The following is a 20,403-nucleotide window of genomic DNA, read 5'->3' on the forward strand; positions in this document are numbered from 1 at the left end:
CTAGGGATGGCAAAACTATAGCAAACTGGAGGTACTTAAAAGTGAAGAGCTATACAAATATGTAAATATGATTTACTACTTTACCTGTTGAAGTTCCTGCTCTCTTTGCTCATGTCTCATTTCCATCTGCTTAATTTTCTTTTCTAAGCCCATGAAATGTTTCATCTCTGGTGTATGGTTTTCTCTGGCTTCTCTTAATTCTTCTAGGAGTTTTGTAATCTAAAATTGAGGTATGAAGTAAATGAAAAACTGGTAACAAGAAAAATCATTTATTTTTACCAGGTAGTCTTAAGAATGTTCACCACATTTTCTTTGTATAAAATTTCTCTAGGGAAGAGGCTTCTTGCTAATAAGAAAGATATCTTGAGTTGTCAGGGAATGCAAGCTATTAGTTATTCTATCTACAGGAAGAAAAGGCTCCTCTTAGCTCTGAAATGACCTCACAATCCAGATGATTCCAGATGACTGGATCACTTCCTCCCATGTATGCCAGGCTGATTATAGCATTAAAAATGAAGGTGGGTACGGTCTGTGGTATATTCAGCTTTGCTACAAAATATTTAAAAAGGTTGATTACTTCTAGGATTAATCAAACATTTAAAGCACCCTACCCAGTATAGCTTCCAACACACACAGAGTTCAGTAAATATGAATCCTCCTTTTGTCAACTTTCTATAATTCTATCTGTAATCCTCTTCTGGCTCTTATCACTTTATAATAATTCATTCCACAAATACATTTATGTTTATAAAAGAGAGAATATACTGAACTCTTTCTGTTCTAGCTTTGTCTTAGGTCTTGAGGATACAGAGATGACCTAGTCATGGAGGTTACAGTCTTGTGTGGTACCTCCTTTTTTATACCATCGTCTGCAGAGAAAATGGTGATATTTTCATGGTGCCAGTCAGTAAAATAGAGGGGATCTGAGATATCTTTATATTGGGCTTGGTGAAACAACTGCATTTTCTTTATACCATATACTCATAATTATTTCCTGTTAGTATCAAAAGGCAAAATAATTAACAAGTAAAAATGGCTAAAATTAACAAATTCAACCAAAATTTCCATGGAAACACCCAGTACCTAATAACACTACAAAAAAACCCAACCCCTCCCAAAACTGCCACTCTTTCTAGTTTCAAATGTGAAACTATAAGCCTACATAAGTCTAAATATTTATATGTGGGATATCCATGGGATATCATCAGTGACCACAGAAATTTTCAGACTTTAATTGGGATGATTTGCAGAAAGGTTAGGGAGAGAGACCCTAGAGAACATGCTGCAGTGATGAGTGCTGGGCATAAAATCTTCTATGTCAAAACAATGATTACTAAAAATTATAACACAAAACCAGTGATTGCTGAACTAAGAAATTTGTAAGAGGCATTGTCATACACGTAATGGTCAAATATCACTTCAGCTTCTGTAAACTTAATGACTGAAAAGTGACTTTGGGTTTATAATGAGACAACATTTCCAGTAATTGCTATCTTATGATCCATAGGGAATCCATTCCTGGTACACCAGCTGGGATGTTCTGCTCTAGTGAAAGCAGCAGTCAAGTGAATGAGAATTCTAATATAGTATGTTGTTATGGAGAGATGACCAAGTAGCAATGAGGTGATGAGTGGGGAATACCTAACTGGAAGCAGAGCTAGGTTGCAGGACTCTTAACCTGAGGCAGCTGTCTTTGAATAAAGTCTTAAAGGGTAAGTAGTAGAGTCATGACATTATCATGTGCGAGGTGCTATGCTAAGTACTTTACAGATATTGTCTCTGTTAATTTTATCAAGTTTTACATTTATTTTCTGATTCACCAAATAAAATATAAGCTCTGTAAGACCAAAGATTTGTCTATCTTGTTCTCAGTATTCCTAGCACATAAAGCATGCCAGAGCACAGGTGTTTAATAATTATTCATGAATTAATGAATTCACCAATGATTAAACATTAGTCTATAAATTATATAAATTTAGAAATTTATATTTAGACAAAAAGTAGGAAAAATTTCCCTTCATCAGTGCCTACTTAAAAGCATCTTTAAAAGTATAATTAAAGTGAATGTATGTATTTTAAAATCCTTGTATTTTAGTGAATTTACCCTATGGGAGTAACTGGATACATGAGATGAATGATCAAAAATTATTCCTGCTTCTTGAATACTATGGAAAAAAAATTGGCAAATACCTGATGTCCAGAAATACAGCATTAGTAAAATACTAATTAAGAGCCTGGGACCTGGAGTAAGAGGTCTTGGGTTCTGATGCTGATACTTTTTACACATTGCTTGGTAACCTGAAGCAAATTATTTTATTTTTCTTAGCATCAATATTCATCTATAAAATGGGAATAATAGTACCTACCCTTTTGGGTTATGGTGAAAACTACACAGAGCACTTACCACAGCGCTTAGTACATACTAAATAATAAATGATAACTATCATTATGATTGACTATTAAAAAGTAATATAAAAAAAGTGTTAATAAAGGAAGAGTGACGTCATCAAGGTGGTGACATAGGTAGTTCCTGATGCTGTTTCCCCTCATAAGAACTAACAATTATTCATGGACTAGATGCAACTGAGAGAATGATATAATATGAGGGTGAGGTTGAAGCATCCCCCTGCCTCACAGAGACCAAGACAGACTACATCATAAGGGTAAGCAGAGTGGCTACATGCTGGCTGCACTGCTCCTCCCTCAGGCCCAGGCAGCACAATATGGAGAGGTCTCCCCGGGACTACCATTTCTCCATGGGAAAAGACAGCCTGGGTTGGACATCCAACTCCCCCAGTGTTGTGGGTCACTTCTTGAGAGCCCCCGCATGTCTTTATCCCATGGGGACTAATCACTAGGAATCTGATTGTGATGGAGATGTGGGGAAGGGCTTGTAACAACTGGCAGTTAGATCTTGGCAGACTGAATTCATACTTGCAGTGCCCAAGTAGTAATCCCAACCAGCAGCTTTGCTCACCTATAGATCCAAGTCGGTGGTATAGTCTGACTGTGGAATTTGGTGGGGTGCAGGTCTGCCTGACTCAGGTCCTCAAACAGAAAGATTTGCCAGCCCTCAAGCTGGGACTGCATCCACTCAGGCAGGGAAGCTAAGCCACACTTTGGCACACTGCTGAGTGAAGATCACAGTGCTGCTTGACCAGAAAGCCTGAGTAGAACACCTGAAAAGCTGGGTAGCCCAGCAATACTAGAATAGAGTCCAGCAGTCAGAGTTGAAAGTCTGCAAAGCCAATGGCCTATCTGGCCAGGGAACCTGGGGCACTGGTTGGCTTGAGTCAAGACTACAGTCAAAAAGCTTTACTGGCATTAGAGCAGTTTCTTACATTGCTCCTGGGCCAGGAAACTCATTTGAAGCTTTGCCCATTGCTGAATACAGCTTTCTGGCTGCTCAACCAAAGAACCTAACCAGAGCATATGGGAAGCTGCAGAGCATCCCATGAGAGCCCTGCATACAGTGGCACTTGGGGAGAGCCATAGGCTATGCTTTCTGTCCATCAACAGAGCATGTGGCCCTGTCAGCCAGAGAATTCAGTACACAATCTTGCCTGATTTGTGTGCCCAGACAATGAACTACACAGGCACTGGGGCCTATCCTGTCACTCCACCAGGGCAGAGAAGCTAATTCATAGCCCCATCTATTGCTGAGTATATATCCAGTTCCCAAGAGTCTAATAAAAACCTACGAGAGAAGCTGGGCAACCATGAAGTCCTTCCTAAAGACTTATTAGGCAGGGAACCAAGCCAAAATTTCTATCCAACTATATTCAACTAGAGACACCTCCCCACTCTTGACCTCAGAGAGTGAGGTCTTGGGCAGTAGCTACCTGGGCAGTAGCCTTGGCCAAAAAACAAACCCTGACAGCAAGCCACCCCAAGCCACACCCTTGGTGTGCCCAAGGACATCACCACCAGACACATCCAGAAACCCAAAGTGCACTGACTGTTGAACACTGTTTATGCCAAAGTGAATCTGTAAAGTCTGGAAGAGGAGACTACTTACTCAAATACAGACACCAACCAAAGGAAACAAGGATCTGAAAATCTGACACCACCAAAGAAAAGAAAGCTCCAATAAACTAACCCTAAAGAAATAGAGATCTGTGAACTCTATGATCAAAGAATTCAGAATAATCCTCTTTAAAAAGTTGACACAACTACAAGAACATACAGACAACTAAACAAAATTAGGAAAACAATGCATGAACAAAACAAGAAGTTCAACAAAGAAATAAAAACCATGAAAAAAATACCCCAAAACAGAAATACCAGAGCTGAAGAATACAATGACTGTATAGAAGAATTCAATAGGGACTTGACCATACAGAAGAAAGCCAGTGATCTAAAAGACAAGTCATTTAAAATTATACAGTCAAAAGAGCAAAAAGAATGAAAAAGCCTATGAGACGTGTGGGACACAATCAAAACAAGTACTATCTGCATTATGGTAATTCCACAAGAGAAAGAGAAAAGGACAGAGTATATTTAAAGCAACAATGGCTAAAACTGACTTTTTTGAACAAATAAAAGCTGAGCGAGTTCTTCACCACTAGACCTGCCTTACAAAAAGTGCTAACAGGAGCTCTTTAAGTATAAATAAAAGAAAATTAACATTGTAAAAACATAAGAAGTTAGTGTAAAACTCACTGGTAATGGTAAATATATAATCAAAGTTAGATTGAATAACATGATAACAGTGGTGTGTAATCCACATACTACTGTAGTTTAAAAATTAAAAGACAAAAGGGATAAAAATAACCAAAACTATAATAATCTGCTATAAATTACAGGATATAAAATACAGGTAAACTGTAACATAAATAACCTAAAATGTGAGGGAAAGGAGAAAAGTGTAAAGTTTAGGAATTTTATTGAAGTTATCAATTTAAAATAAGGTATTATAATTTGAAGATATTTTATATAAGCCTCATGATAACCATCAGGGAAAAACCTATAGTATTTACACAAAATATGAGAAGTTAAAGCATACTGATACCAAAAGACATCAAAACACAAAAAAGATACCAGGATATGAAACAATGAAAAATGGACCTACAAAACAGCCAGAAAATAATCAACAAAATGGTGATAAGTCATTACCTATCAATAACTGCTTTAAATGTAAATGGATTACATTATCCAATCAACAGAATGGTTGAATGGATGAGTAAGATCTAATGATATATTACCTGAAAGAGACTCACCGTAGTCTTAAAGGCACACATAGATTGACAGTAAAAAGAGACAAAAAAAGGTCATTACACAATGATGAAGAGGTCAATATCAATCCAAGAAGATGACATAGTAATTGCGTTTGCACTCAACTTCAGAGAGCCAAGTAACAGAGCCAGAAGAAGAAATAAACAGCAATACAATAACAGTTGGGGACTTCATACCCAACTCTCAACAACATATTAATCATCCAGGCAGTGAATAATAGCAAATTTGAACAACACTATAGACCAAATGGATATAATAGACACATACACAACACTGAATCTGGCAACAGCAGAATAAACATTCTTCTCAAGTGCACATGGAATATTTTCAAGGATAGACTGTATGATAGGCCACAAAGTAAAACTTACACACGCAAGAAGACTGAAATCATACCAACTATATTCTCTGACCACAATGGTGTGAAGGATAAGGAAGGATAAGGAAGTGATAAGGAAAACTGGAAAACTCACGAATACATGGAAATTAAACATGATTCTCCATAACAACCAATGGGTCAAAGAAGAAATTAAAGGGGAAATAATGTGTCTTGAGACAAGCAAAAATGGAAACACACAAGAAACCAAAATTAATGGGATGTAGCAAAAGCAACTCAAAGATGGAAATTCACATCAATTCACACATTAAAAATCAAGAAGGCCTCAAATAAACAATTTAAGTTTACACTTAAGGAACCAGAAAAAGAATGATAAGCTGAGCCCACAGGTAGAAGAGAGAAGGATCAGAGCAGAAACGAACAAAACCAAGAACAGGAAAATAATAGAAAAGATGAACAAAACTAAGAATTCGTTCTTTGAAAGGACATTGACATTGACATTTGTCCATTGACAAATCTATGGCTAGATTAACCAAGGAAAAATGAGGACTCAAATCAATGAAATTATAAATGATAAAGGAGACATTACAACAGATACCACGGAAATACAAAAGATCACAAAAGGCTACTATGAACTATATGCCAACAAACTGCACAACCTAGAAGAAATGGAAAAATTCTTAGACACATACAACATAACAAGACTGAATCAGGAAAAAAAAAAACCCAAATCTGAACAGTCAATTACTACTAAGGGGACTGAATCCATAATAAAAAATCTCCCAAAAAAGAACAGTCCAGGACCAGATGGCTTCATAAGTGAATTTTACCAAACATTTAAAGAATTAATGCTAATCCTCTTCAAAGTTTTCCAAAACACAGAAGAGAGGGAACACTTCCAAATTCATTTTACAAACCAGCCAAAGACACTGTCAGACAACTACAGACCACTATTTCTGATGAACATAAATGAAAAACTTCTAAATACAATACTAGCAATTTGAATTCAACAGTGCATTAAAAATATCCACCATGGGGCGCCTGGGTGGCGCAGTCGGTTAAGCGTCCGACTTCAACCAGGTCACGATCTCGCGGTCCTTGAGTTCGAGCCCCGCGTCAGGCTCTGGGCTGATGGCTCAGAGCCTGGAGCCTGTTTCCGATTCTGTGTCTCCCTCTCTCTCTGCCCCCCCCCCCCCCCCCCCGTTCATGCTCTGTCTCTCTCTGTCCCAAAAATGTTGAAAAAAAAAAAATTAAAAAAAAAATCCACCATGATCAAGTGAATTTATCTCTGGGACGCAAGATGGTTCAACATACAAAAATCAAGGTAATACATTACAAGGTAATAATAGAATGAAGAAACAAATAATATTACCATCTCAATAGATGCAGAAAAAAACATTTGATAAAATTTAACATCTGTTCATGATAAAAGCTATTAAATTAGGTATAGAAGGAATGTACCTCAATACAATAATACAGTATATGATAAATCCACAGCTAATATCATATTCAATGGCTAAAGCTTGAAAGCTTTTTTCTAAGTTCACAAACAATACAAGGGTGCTCACTCTCACTACTCCGATTCATTATAGTACAAAAGGCCCTAGCCAGAGCAATCAGGCAAGAAAAATAAAGGGCATCAGGATAGGAAAGAATTAAAATAGTCTCTATTTGCAGGTGACATGATTTTATATATAGAAAATTCTAAAGACTCCACCAAAAAACTGTTAGATCTAAACAGTGAATTCAGTAAAGTTGCAGGATACAAAATTAACAAAGATCAGTACTGTTTCTGTACATCAATAATGAACTACCTAAAAAAGAAAATGCTACCATTCAAAAAGCATCAAAAAACAGGATAATACTTAAAAGTGAATTTAAACAAGAAGGTGAAAGATTTCTACACTTAAATCTACAAGACATTGATAATGGAAGTAGATACAAATAAATGGAAAGGTAGATAGAGTAGAGGTAGAAAGGCAGAGATGCATTACAAACAAGCAGTAACCAAATAAAACAGAATTTGCTAGTGTTAAAAGATGTATATTATAGTTTCTCTGTGGTCAAAAAGAGACAGGGGTTTACCCTCCTTTCTTAAACAACCAGAACAACCGAGGACATATGAAACTGTTTTCAAACATCAACTTAACAGCACTGCACGATGGTGATTCATGAGAGAAGGGAAACACAATAGATGAACTCAATGACTGCCTACTTTGCTGCCCAGAGGGTTTCGAAGCCAGTGGAAATGGCAGCCTGAACAATCTGGGAGCTGATGTAGGGCTGGGAAAATGAGCTGTTCCCATCAGCCTAAGAGAAAATCCCTTTGAGGACCCTCAGGAGGTTATCAGTAGTGGGAATAAATAAGCCCTGTTAACATAACTATTATAGATATACTGCTTATTGAAAGGCAGATTGTCATTTCATTCAAAAGATGGAGTGTTCTAGTTTTCTAGTAAATAGGCTTGAAAATCATGTATTGCAGCTTTTTTATTTCCAAACTATTTTAGCTATTCTTAAACTAAGAACACACTGTAACTTAACTAAAAGTGACCTTAATCTTTATCTTGCAAACATTAGAACATACTTCCTTTTATTGCTTTTCCCCAAAATTTTACCTTAGGTCTGTGAAGTTCTGTTAACTTATTGCTTATACAACAAAGTTTATGTACATCTTAAACACTGAAAAGAATGCACATGTTGAACCACAGCCTTTCAATTACTGAAACAAGATTTTTTAAATTGACAGTTATGTAACTGTGGAGTATTTTTATATTAATCTTTTCATAATGCAATTATGTTTTTCCTGTATGGTTTAATAAATTCTTGAATAATAAAATGTGGTGGATACACTTCAAAGAATGGAATGCACAGTTGTCTGGTGTTTTACACTTTCTAGAATCAAAGCGATCTTAGAGTAATAAAAACGGTGAGTTCCCAGAAAGATCTATCTCCTATAATGTTACTGGGGATCCAGCATCACTGTAATGACTACTTTAGTTATTTCTTAACAGTATCAAGTACTTAATACAAAAATGACCTTAACCATCCAATTTTTCCTCCTAAAACAATCAAAAGAACCAAATGCCCCTCTCCCTATTTCCCCACTGCCCAGAAAAATCTCAAAATCAAATACAAATATATAAGAAACTTATTTACCCATTGAAGAGTTTCATCTGGGCAAAGCAGACTTACCATAAACAAGTTATTATTTTTTTGATGTGATACTTTCAGGTTATTTCCATTTATATATTTAAGTTAACAAAAATTACTACAAAAATAAGAATATGATTGAAATGGCTAAGAAACAGCTTTTTAGTACAATATTTTTGTTACTTCTTACCTCTTTATGTAAGATTTCTTCTCGAACTTGAGAAACTACCAGAGACTCCTGTTTACCCTGCAGTTCGTTAACTTGATTTTGGAAATGTTTTAGAAGTACCTATGAAATTATGTTAGAAGTACTGAGTTAATAGAAGTCAAACATTATTTGAAAAATATCAGAAAACTAATGACGTGTTTTTGTAGCAAAAAAAAAATCCTAATATTTTTAAATTACCAAATTCTAACAAAAATAAAATGTCACAAGAATCAAGTTCATTGAATAAATTAAGCTGATTGAATACAGTCATTATTTTCTTTCAATATTTAATGGAAAGTATCACATGTATGACACATAATGGCTGTGTAACTACTTGGCTTCTTTATCTCTAATACTTTTCTTCTGAAGGCCTGAAAAATACCTTTTAAAATAAACCTCTGTAAAGTCTAAGCATTTTGAAGATAGCCAATACTGTCTTTATTACTTTGTGATTAAGTAGAATAATAGCACAAGCCTATTAATAAGCATGAAATAAATGTCATGCTTATATTTTTTTGGCAACCTGAAATAGATACTTTCATCAAGGATCTTAAAACTTAGGAAAATATGCATCTATTACCTCTAATACTTTTACTGTTTTTACCATCAGACTATGCTGACTTCCATTTAACTTATAATTTACAATATTACATTTAGAACTCTGGGAAAGTAACACTTAGGGCAGGCACTATGGCATAATGACACTACTTTTCCCACCTCTCCCAACTACATAATATATAATAACTTGATATAATGTTTATACTGCCCACTGACACCCTACTCCTATGGGGAAAAAAGCCAGAGAAGTTATCTGCAACTGCTGTACAAAGATTGGGTGGCTCAGTCGGTTAAGCGTCCGACTTGGGCTCAGGTCATGATGTCGCTGTTCATGGGTTCTGGGCTGACAGCTCAGAGCCTGGAGCCTGCTTCGGATTCTGTGTCTCTCCCTCTTTCTGCCCCTCCCCCACTCATGCTCTCGCGCTCTCTCTCGCTCTCTCTCAAAAATAAATAAATGTTAAAAAAAATAAAAAGCACTTTCTCATTGAAATATTAAAATAGTCAAAGTTCTTTGTTTGAATTTAAATTACAGACCTCATTTCACACTAAAATACCCCAAATGCTTCAACATGCATCTTCTTACAAGGACATCTCACAAAACCACAACAGCATTTTCTTTAATGTTTATTTATTTTGAGAGAGAAAGTGTGTGTGTGTGTGTGTGTGTGTGTGTGTGTGTGTGTGTGCACGCACATCCATGAGTAGGAGAGGCAGAGAGAAAGGGAGAGAATGAATCCCACACTCAGTGCAGAACTGTAATTTGGGGCTCGACCCCATGAGATCATGACCTGAGCCCAAATCAAGAGTTGGATGCTTAACTGGCTAAGCCACCCAACAACATTTTTATGCCTAAAAAATTTACAATAATCTCATAATATCTAATACCCAGTCCATACTTAAACTTCTTAGTTGAGCAATTTTTTAATCAAGATACTATTAAATGATTATTAAAGGGAGAAATAATGGTAAGATAATTGTTTCTTGAAGTCTTTCTCCCTCAGCTTGTTTTTAAAAATTAAAACCTAGAGAAAAGAACACAGTGGACCTATATTCTTTAATTTGATTTACCAACTGCTAACATTTTTGCCATATTTGCCTTATTTTTCTTTCTTTTCCTGGGATACACCATTTGAAAGTAAGTTGCAGATACAAATTCTATTTTAATGCTGTTTTTTTCAACTTGCTACCATCACAGTAGATAATCATAGATATTCCTTGAAGATATACACACTAACCAAAAAGGAAGATACACTTTTTTAAAGAAATGTGGATAAGCTTTCAGCATATTCTGTCATAATTCTAAGAAGACTGTTTCATAATGGCTACAAGCTGTGTGCATATCTCTGTTCATTATTTTATCCCTAGTGCTTCATTGTCTATAGACCCCGAATCATTATTTGTTTAATGAATGAAAGATAAATGGGCAAGAGAATGACTAGGATAATTACTTGTCAGCTGGGACTTGGGTAGAGGGAAATGATTCAACATTCAAGTTCAAGTACTCAGTTCTCAACCACAAAATGTGATTGACCATACTTCTACCATTTGTTACAAATGACTTAGGAGAAGAACTATTTGAAAAATACAGGGACGGGGCACCTGGGTGGCGCAGTCGGTTAAGCGTCCGACTTCAACCAGGTCACAATCTCGCGGTCCGTGAGTTCGAGCCCCGCGTCAGGCTCTGGGCTGATGGCTCGGAGCCTGGAGCCTGTTTCCGATTCTGTGTCTCCCTCTCTCTCTGCCCCTCCCCCGTTCATGCTCTGTCTCTCTCTGTCCCAAAAATAAATAAACATTGAAAAAAAAATTAAAAATACAGGGACAAAACTGTGAAACCACTTATTTAGAGAGAATAGTTTTAAAGTAGAATAGTTAGGGGCGCCTGGGTGGCGCAGTCGGTTAGGCGTCCGACTTCAGCCAGGTCACGATCTTGCGGTCTGTGAGTTCGAGCCCTGGGTCAGGTTCTGGGCTGATGACTCAGAGCCTGGAGCCTGTTTCCGATTCTGTGTCTCCCTCTCTCTCTGCCCCTCCCCCGTTCATGCTCTGTCTCTCTCTGTCCCAAAAATAAATAAACGTTAAAAAAAAAAATTTTTTTTTAAATAGAATAAATGGTAACGGCATCCTCTCCTACTAAAAAAAAAATCAAGTCAATATTTTCTCATTTCTACTAAAAAGTGAAGTTAAATGTTCTGTTAACAGTCCTGAAAAAAATAATTTTAAAGCCAAGGAAAGTTCGTTAAAGTTGTCTACCTCTTGAGTTGCTATTTTACGATTTAGTTCAGCTACTTTGGAAGAAGAATTTTCTACTGCATTTTGGCAAAGGAGTTTCTCTACTTCCCTCTGATGAGATGCTTTGAGAGATGCAATGTGTGCTGCAGTATCTTCCTTGACCCTGTAGAGCAAATCAAACAAAATCACACATAAAAACAGCTCTTCAATTCAGAGTTAGCATAAAAATAGTGTAGGAAGCTTGGAAATTAAAGAGGCATAGGGAAAGAACACCATTACTTACTGCACTTTGCCAGGTGCTTTATACATTATTGCTTGTGAGTTCTTACAACCACACCATGAGCTCACTATTATTTACTGAATTTTATAAGGGCAGAGTTGAGTTTTGGAAAGAGTGATGTCTCTGGAGTTCAGATTAGGAAGTTGCAGAGCTGGGGTTCAAGCCCAGCACAGTGTTAGACCTCAAAATCTGGGCCTTCCAATGGCTCCCTAGCTTGGGGCTGTACTTTCTGAGAGAATGGAAGGTTCTAAATGTTCTGTCTGGATTTAAAGCAAGGGCCTAATATTTTATCTTCTTTTGTTTATTTACTTTTTTATTAAAACAAATTTTTTTTTACGTTTATTTATTTTTGAGAGAGAGAGAGAGAGAGAGAGAGAGAGAGCGCGCACAAGTGGGGGAGGGGCAGAGAGAGAAGGAGACAGAATCTGAAGCAGGCTCCAGGCTCTGAGCTGTCAGCATAGAGCCTGATGCAGGACTTGAATTCACTGACTGCGAGATCATGACCTGAGCCAAAGTCAGAAGCTCAACCGACTGAGCCACCCAGGCGCCCCTATTATTATTTTTAAATGTTTGTTTATTTATTTATTTTTAATGTTTATTTATTTTTGAGACAATGTGAGAGACAGAGTGCAAGCAGCGGAGGGGCAGACAGAGGGAGGCACAGAATCTGAAACAGGCTCCAGGCTCTGAGCTGTCATCCCAGAGCCGGACACGGGGCTCGAACTCATGAACTGTGAGATCACTACCTGAGCTGAAATTGGACACTTAACTGACTGAGCTACCCAGGCGCCCCAATGTTTATTTATTTTTGAGAGAGAGAGAGAGGGAGAGAGAGAGAGAGGGAGAGAGAGAGAGAGAGGGAGAGAGAATCTGAAGCAGGCTCCAGGCTCTGAGCAAGTGTTCAGCACAGAGCCCAATGTGGGGCTCGAACCCACAAACTGTGAGATCATGACCTGAGCTGAAGTCAAATGCTCAACTGACTGAGCTACCCACGCACCCCCCAAAAATGATAGGATTTTATTCAAAGCAGATATTTAGTGACTCACTGTTGCTATAAACAAATTTATCAGTTGCTTATTTGACTATATGAACATTTATTCATGGAAACAGTATGGAAAAGCATAAAAATCTAAAGCACTTATGACACAACTGAACTAAAGTAAAAAACAAAAAACCAAATAAACAAAATACCCCACTGGCCTAACTGTGGGATTAGGAAAGGTTATTCTTTACTTATCAGGCCCAGAGCTGCCTGAAAAACAGATTAAGCAATACTAAAAAATTATAAATTATATATAGGAAAATTTATAGGATAAATTTCAATTTTTTCTAGGAAGGAATGCAATTCTTTCCAAATAGCTTTATTTTTATTGTCACATTAAGAACTAAAAACACAAGGTTTCAATCTGCAAGCATTCAGACACAGCTGCCCATCATTCAATAAGCATTTGTCTGGTGCTTGCTATGCTCACTCTGCTCCTTTACCACGTTGCAAAGAAGTATAATCTTATATCAGTTCTCAAGGAGTTACCAGGCACTGTCTGATTAGTGCTTTCTTGATATTCAATACTGGCACATGGTATATAAGTTATGGAGGAGTTGGAAGGGAGAGCAGGAAATTTCCCGAGAGGCTCTAGGAGATATTTTGTGGAAGAGGTAGCACTTGAAACATGAACGAGCAAAATGTAGTAAAGACCTTCAGCAACTAAGGCCCACACAGAAGTCTTGTAATGGTGATGGCACTTGAGAAGCCACATGGAGTAAGTTAGTCGTGATACTTCAGGAAGCTGGGATTCAGTGGAGGGCAGAGTAACTCAAATACAGGGATATTTAAGAATATTAATGGTTTTTAAGCAAAATGATTAGGGGAGACAGAAACTAAAATCAGGGAGATTAGGGTGGGATGCTGTAGTAAAGCAAGTAAGGCTGCACTACAGTAAGGTAGAAAGTGAAAGGAGACCTATTTATAAGGAAGCACCCCCATAAACTGCGAGCCCAAGAAATAAAGGAGGTAAAAGCTGGACTTGACAACTGAAAAAATATGGTGCTAGATGGAGATGGGGAAGCTGTGAGGGGAGCTAGTTTATAGGTAAAAAAAGGAATAAAATTTGAGATACTACTGAGTCCAAGAGGAGTAATCCAAAAAACCCCAGTAGATTTAACATCTGAGCTCAGGGAAGAAAACAGCCTTGAAAAGTAAATCGGGTTCATGGTTCATAGAAGCCATAAGAATTCATGAATTTAGCAATGGATAAAGAACAGAGAATAAACAGAAAGTTGAAAATAAACCCTGGTAGAAGTCTGGTTTTTGTGGAAGGAGAATGAAGAGTCAGGAGTCGGTTAAAGGTACAGGAGAGGCGTACTAGTCACACTCCCTAGTGTGAGTCATGGAGGTTATGGGAGGAAACCATTTCAAGAAAGAACAATGTCAAGGAGAATGAAAATGGAGAAAACACCACTGGACCAGGAAAGAGCACTACTGAGAGATCACATTTAAAAGAGTGCTGAGGATAAGAGTCCCGGTTAAGAGGAAGTGAGTTGCAAATAAGACGCTACTTGTGGAAAAGTGTTCCTGACAGAAAGATGAGTAGAGACTTGGTTTGATGATGGACAAAAAGATCTGAGCATGTTAGAAGGCTCAGAGGAAAGACAGTAGACAGTACCTGGTGATTCTGAGAAGGAATGAGCACAAAAGTTCTTTAAGGCATGAATGGATGTGATCACTAGATTAACTTTAAGAGTTATTTTGGAAAAGAGGACTTTTCCTCTTAGAATGTCAGCTAGTTTTAATAAAAGCAGTTTTCTGCAGTCTGCCCATGGCAATCATAAATGATGACATTCATTTATAAGAAGGCCCAGCGGGTCAGCTTATTAACACCATCTGGAAAACTGCAGAAAGACAAGATCAGTCAGCCCAAGCACATGGTTTGGGCTGACACAGAGATTCAGGCTTATCAGGATCTGGCCTTCAACAGGTAGAGGATCCTACTCTGAAAGAGATCTATGCTTAGCAATGCAATACAACTTCATAAAATTTGGTGATGAATTCAGTTGAGGGTAAAATTGACAATCTAGAGGAAATCTATCTTATAATTTTGGCATTTTTATCTTTTTATATCCCCATATATTTACAAATTCACAGTTTACCTTTTCATGGAATTTTCAAATTGGGTCACTGCTGCTTCAGATTTCATCTTCAGCTCATTCCTCTCCACAATTAATCTCTCCAGTTCATTTTTCAATCTGCAGTTTTCTTGTAAAACCTCTGAAACATGGGAATCAGTAAAAGTGTGTGGTTGGTAACGCTTGCCATCCAGGGTTCCAGGGAATGAGTTAGCACTTCCTTTACCTGAATGCAAACCATCTTTCTTCCCCCTTTTTGCAGTCACTTCCTCTCTACCCTTAGAGTTCTGATTAGACAGCATCATCCTTCTCTCCTTCTGGAGCCTCTCCACAGTTTTTGAAAGGTCTTGTATTTCTCTCCCCTTCGCAGCCAGCTCCTCGTTGAGTCGCACCAGTTTAGCTTTAGCATGAGCCTGTTCTACCTGGAGTTCTATAGACTGGAAATCGTTACCTTCTTTATTGCTTTTCTTGAGTTCCAATTCAGCATTCTGATGTTTAAGAATGTCTATTTCAGCTTCAAGGTTTCTTACAGTGATTTGATGGGCTTCCTTGATGTCGTCGAGCTCCTTCTCTAGTGCTTCAACCCTGGAGGAGCTGTCAGGCTGGTTCTGGGGTGCTTCCTTCAATTTGCAGGCAAGTAGCTGCTCCTGCTCCTCTAGTCTCTGTTCATACTGGATCTGCAGAAAGGAATCCATGTAACGTCAAACCACTGCTAAGCATATCACTTGTTCCCAAAGCCCAGCATTCTACTAGGTCCTACCTATTCCTTCATTCAGGCATTCATTACATGTTCTGATGCTTCTAGCTCTGTTCCCTGAGTCAGTCCAATGGGCTGAAGTCCTAATCTTTAAAGAGCATAACATTATATGTTCTCAATATGTTGTATAATTTCATAATTAATGTGTTGCTTTATAAACATTATATAACACGTTTCTGTACACCCCAAAACTTATTTTAAGTATCACAATCAAACCTATTATTGTGTACCTTTCTCTATGCAAACTGACAAACTATACTGAGGATAAACAGGGAAAGATATCGGGGGCGCTGAAATCTTTAAGAGATAGCCCGTTTTCAACTTGCTAGTATCAATTTAGGAATCTCATAGGGAGTAAGTCAGCTTGGATTTGTCACACTGCAGCTTTATTATTATAAACAAAATAACCTGAGCAGGTTATTCTGCAGAGGGGGCACAGCAGTGTTCATTCATTCAATGAATATTTATTGAGCTACCACTGTGTGCCAGGCACTGTACCAGATTCTAGAGATAAAGAAGTCCAGCTCATGCCTTCAAACAGTTTATAGCCTGGTCAGGAGAGCGATGGAAAATTTCAGTGTCCTATGATAACTGTGATAATGGGCCTATGAATATGGTGCAAAGAGGACGAGGCTCCCCCTGTGTGCCTGAGAGAAGGGGGAAGAGTGAATAGAGGGAGCACATTTAGGTTTGGGCTTGGGAGAGGAATGTAAATTTGGGGATAAGTGGAAGCAGGGACATTACGGAAGTAGGAAGAACACCTGCAAAGGCAATCTAATGCTTGGTGTGTATTGGGAACCAGAATGAAAGGAAGAAGTGATAAAGAGTGAGCAGAGACAGGAATGGGACGGGCTAAGGAAGCACAAAAAGAGAAAAATCACGGTGAAGAGACTTAGATATATAAAAATCAGGTAGAGGGTTGGAATTCTAGCCTCTATGTGGTCACTGGAATGTTAATAGTAGCTGTAATTACTATAATCATTTATTGAATGTTTGCTATACTCCACATAAGGCCGTGGGGCTTTACATATATTTTGCCACTCAATCCTCCCAATATCCTATGAATTAAGGATTAACTAAAATATTTTAACATCTACTCTGTGTCTTGAATGACGGAACACAATGGTGAGTAAAAGCAGAACAGTTCCAGCCATCATGAAGTCCAGAAGCTAGATGGGGAGAGAGATCACTCATGATCCAATCGAAACAGCTGTGAACATGGTAGACACAATGGAGAAGTGCATGGAAAGTGCCTATAAGATAATTTGTCTACCAGGGAGTCCACGAAGGTTTCACTGGGGTAGCAATGCTTGGATTAAGAGCTAAAGGGCAGGAACATCTCAACTGAAAGAGGTGGGCAGAGCATACCAGTCAGAGGTAAGTGTACAAACTTCTGTGGCTGCAGGAAACATGGCAAGTAGGAGAAACACATATGACTGGATGAGAAAGCAGTGTGAGAACACACTGGACAGCAAGAGGGGTGTGGCTATACATGGATTTATAGGCCATTTATTTAACCTAAGAGGAACAGGAAGTGATTGAGGGATATAAATAAAGGTAGGTGTGTGTGTGTGTGTGTGTGTGTGTGTGTGTGTGTGTGTATAAGACACAGATATGAAAATATAATTTTGGCTTTAGCATCAAGAGCTGATTAGAGGATGGAGTGATGTGGGTATGTGTAAACTAGTCAGGAGATTACAATAGTTATCAAGGTCATTGTTTCTTAATGATGGCAGCCGAGTAACACGGTGATGAAAAGGAACAGAGGAATTGAAAGAAATTCAGGAGAAAAAGTGGCACACTTGGCAATAAGTCAGTTGTAGATAACAACTCCTCTTACATATGAGGAGACAGAGGCTCAGAGGGTAAAGTAACTAGCACAAAGTCAGGTCTGGGGACTGGAGGTTGGTCTGACCCTAGAAAGCCTGTGTGTTTTCCATCATGCCACAGTCTCCTATGGATAGGAGGCAGTCTGCTAAAGGTGGTGTGGGGGGTCACATGAACCTGATGGAAGGAGGTCTGTGGTGAGTGTTTAGGGGAATGGAAGAAACTGATCAGTCACAGCGAGAGGATTGCCAAGTAGCACCAAGCAAATTCCCAGGATCAGACACCTAGACACCCGTGACAGCTCTCCTCTCTCAACTATGCCACCTCCTCACAAAACACAGATCTGTGTGAGAGGAGGAGCAGAGGAAGAGATGGGTGAGCTGGAGCAGAAGGTAAGGGAGGTAAGTATGGTTGAAAAGAGGGTAGTTAAAAGAGAAGTACGCCTTGGAATTTAGGACAGGAGAACAAAGAAAACCAGGTAGGGGGCTGAGAGATTTGAAAGAGTATGAAATAAAGTAAAGCCAACTTCCTTGACATGACCTTAACTAGCAGGCCAATGTACTTCCAGGTTTTCAACCTTTTACTGTTTCTGGAATCTAATATTCTATCATCTGTTGCTTCTCTCAAGATAGAAATCTGTGGCCTGTGGATTTGAGGCCTCTGTCACTCACCAGCAATAGCACCTCAGGCAAGAAATTAAATTGTGAGCATCCGTTCCCTCATCTGTGAGGCAGAGTAGCAATATCTGTTTCTCACTGGTGATTTAGGATGAACTAAAATGTTCGTGAAAGCATCTAGCAAGAATTACTGCAGAAACTGTGTGCCAAACAAATTTTTAAAAGTAAATTAAATATCACATCTTCTTTCATACTTGGTCATCCTACTACTTGTATTTTCTGATTCATTCCTCACAAAGGATTAAAAAACTCAGAAAGTAAGACATTTTCAACCAACATTGCCCTGCTCCCTGCTCTACTCCAAAGATACTCCTGTCTCATTTCCTCCCCCTTGTCTAGGGAAATTTCAAGAAAGTATTTTCTTTTCTTTTTTTTTTTTTTTTTTAATGTGTATTTGAGAGAGAGAGCACATGCACAAACAGGGATAGGAGAGGCAGGGGAAGGGGGGAGAGGGAGAGAGAGAGAGAGAGAGAGAGAGAGAGAGAGAGAGAGAGAGAGAGAGAGAGAGAGAGAGAGAGGGAGGGAGGGAGGGAGGGAGGGAGGGAGGGAGAGAATCCCAAGCAGGCTCCACACCACAGTGCAAGATCCCAACATGGGGCTTGATCTCATGAACCTTGAAATCATGACTTGAGCCAAAATCAAGAGAGGGCTGCTTAACCGACTGAACCACCCAGGCATCCCTCAAAAAAGTATTTTCACCCATGGTAACTAAAAAACAATTTTATACTGAATATACACCAGACATGTTTTACTTTGCCTTTTCATAACTTAATTACCACTAATTCTAGCATCACTGAGAGGAACACTGTGCTTGATTTTCTACGCTTGAAATAAAAAGAAAAGTAGATAAAGGAGAGCAAAAAAGATAGGATGGGTCTAGGTTTCTTTTGCATCTACTGACACGCATGGTAAAGGTCTTACAGGGAAGGATGTTTAAAATTATTTGTTAAAATGAGACCTAAGAAGTGCCCAGCTCCCACAATACTGAAACCTTGAGATCTGAGCCCCATGTCCATGGCTAGACGGCACCCACCTTCATCTTCTGGAACTGTTGTTCCATGGTACGAAGGCTTTTCTTTGCTTCTTCATCTTTGCCCTCCAAATCAGCCTCTAGTTTTTTTATCCTTTTCTCCATAAAGTCCACTGTATTTCTATCCACTGTATCACCAGCTGCTGATGCAGCCAGTATTAAAGCAGGTAAAGAATTGGGATATCTTCTCTTTAGAATTCCTTCCATTTCCTTAACCTATTAAAATATTTTTGCATATAGGTAAGATCACAAATATATTAAAATTAAGCAGTTTCATGTATAAATTGAGATTATGCTCTATCAGTCATGTCTAGATTTCAAAGAGATGTTTATAGCACATCACAAGACTGAATCATATGCACAGAAACACAGATTAATTTCAAATTTTACATCCCTAGATTATCTGATTTTAAAACCCTATAGTTTAATGTCTAATTTAGTACTGGTTACTGGTTAATTTACAGAAATCCTCTTACATTTATCTGAAACAGACCTTGGGACTTTCTACTGTACTAGTAATAAACAATCTTTCTGAAGAGAAAGCTTTTTCCCTTCCCTTTTTCCCACAGACTCCCTTTGATGATTGTATTTATACTATCTATTGATTGAAAAATGACATCTGCATATGAATGTACAGAGTTTGTACAATAAACACACAGCTTCCTAAGCACCTGCCCCTATGTGCAACAATCTCCACCCTACCCCAACCCTCCTACAAATGTCCCCCTCCAACTGAAGTTTATTTTAAGTTTTTGTTTTTTTTTTTAATTTTTTTTTTCAACGTTTATTTATTTTTGGGACAGAGAGAGACAGAGCATGAATGGGGGAGGGGCAGAGAGAGAGGGAGACACAGAATCGGAAACAGGCTCCAGGCTCTGAGCCATCAGCCCAGAGCCCGACGCGGGGCTCGAACTCACGGACCGCGAGATCGTGACCTGGCTGAAGTCGGACGCTTAACCGACTGCGCCACCCAGGCACCCCTATTTTAAGTTTTT

General features: G+C 38.4%; 1 protein-coding gene across 4 annotated transcripts in view; it reads right to left on the reverse strand.

The window, feature by feature from the left end:
- CEP162 (centrosomal protein 162) overlaps positions 1 to 20,403 on the reverse strand; it is a 115,345-nt gene that overhangs the window by 17,671 nt on the left and 77,271 nt on the right. For 2 of the 4 annotated variants that reach the window (XM_011282478.3, XM_019830923.2), the window contains 5 exons: positions 19,412 to 19,624; positions 15,142 to 15,794; positions 11,736 to 11,877; positions 8,913 to 9,011; positions 85 to 219 (listed from right to left, as the gene is read on the reverse strand). In XM_011282478.3, coding sequence (XP_011280780.2) covers positions 85 to 219; positions 8,913 to 9,011; positions 11,736 to 11,877; positions 15,142 to 15,794; positions 19,412 to 19,624 — 1,242 coding nt within the window. The remainder of the gene's footprint in view (positions 1 to 84; positions 220 to 8,912; positions 9,012 to 11,735; positions 11,878 to 15,141; positions 15,795 to 19,411; positions 19,625 to 20,403) is intronic. The other 2 variants (XM_019830922.2, XM_019830920.2) reach the window with 2 other exon arrangements.

This window comes from Felis catus, chromosome B2, assembly GCF_018350175.1.
Source record: "Felis catus isolate Fca126 chromosome B2, F.catus_Fca126_mat1.0, whole genome shotgun sequence".
NCBI lineage: Eukaryota > Metazoa > Chordata > Mammalia > Carnivora > Felidae > Felis > Felis catus.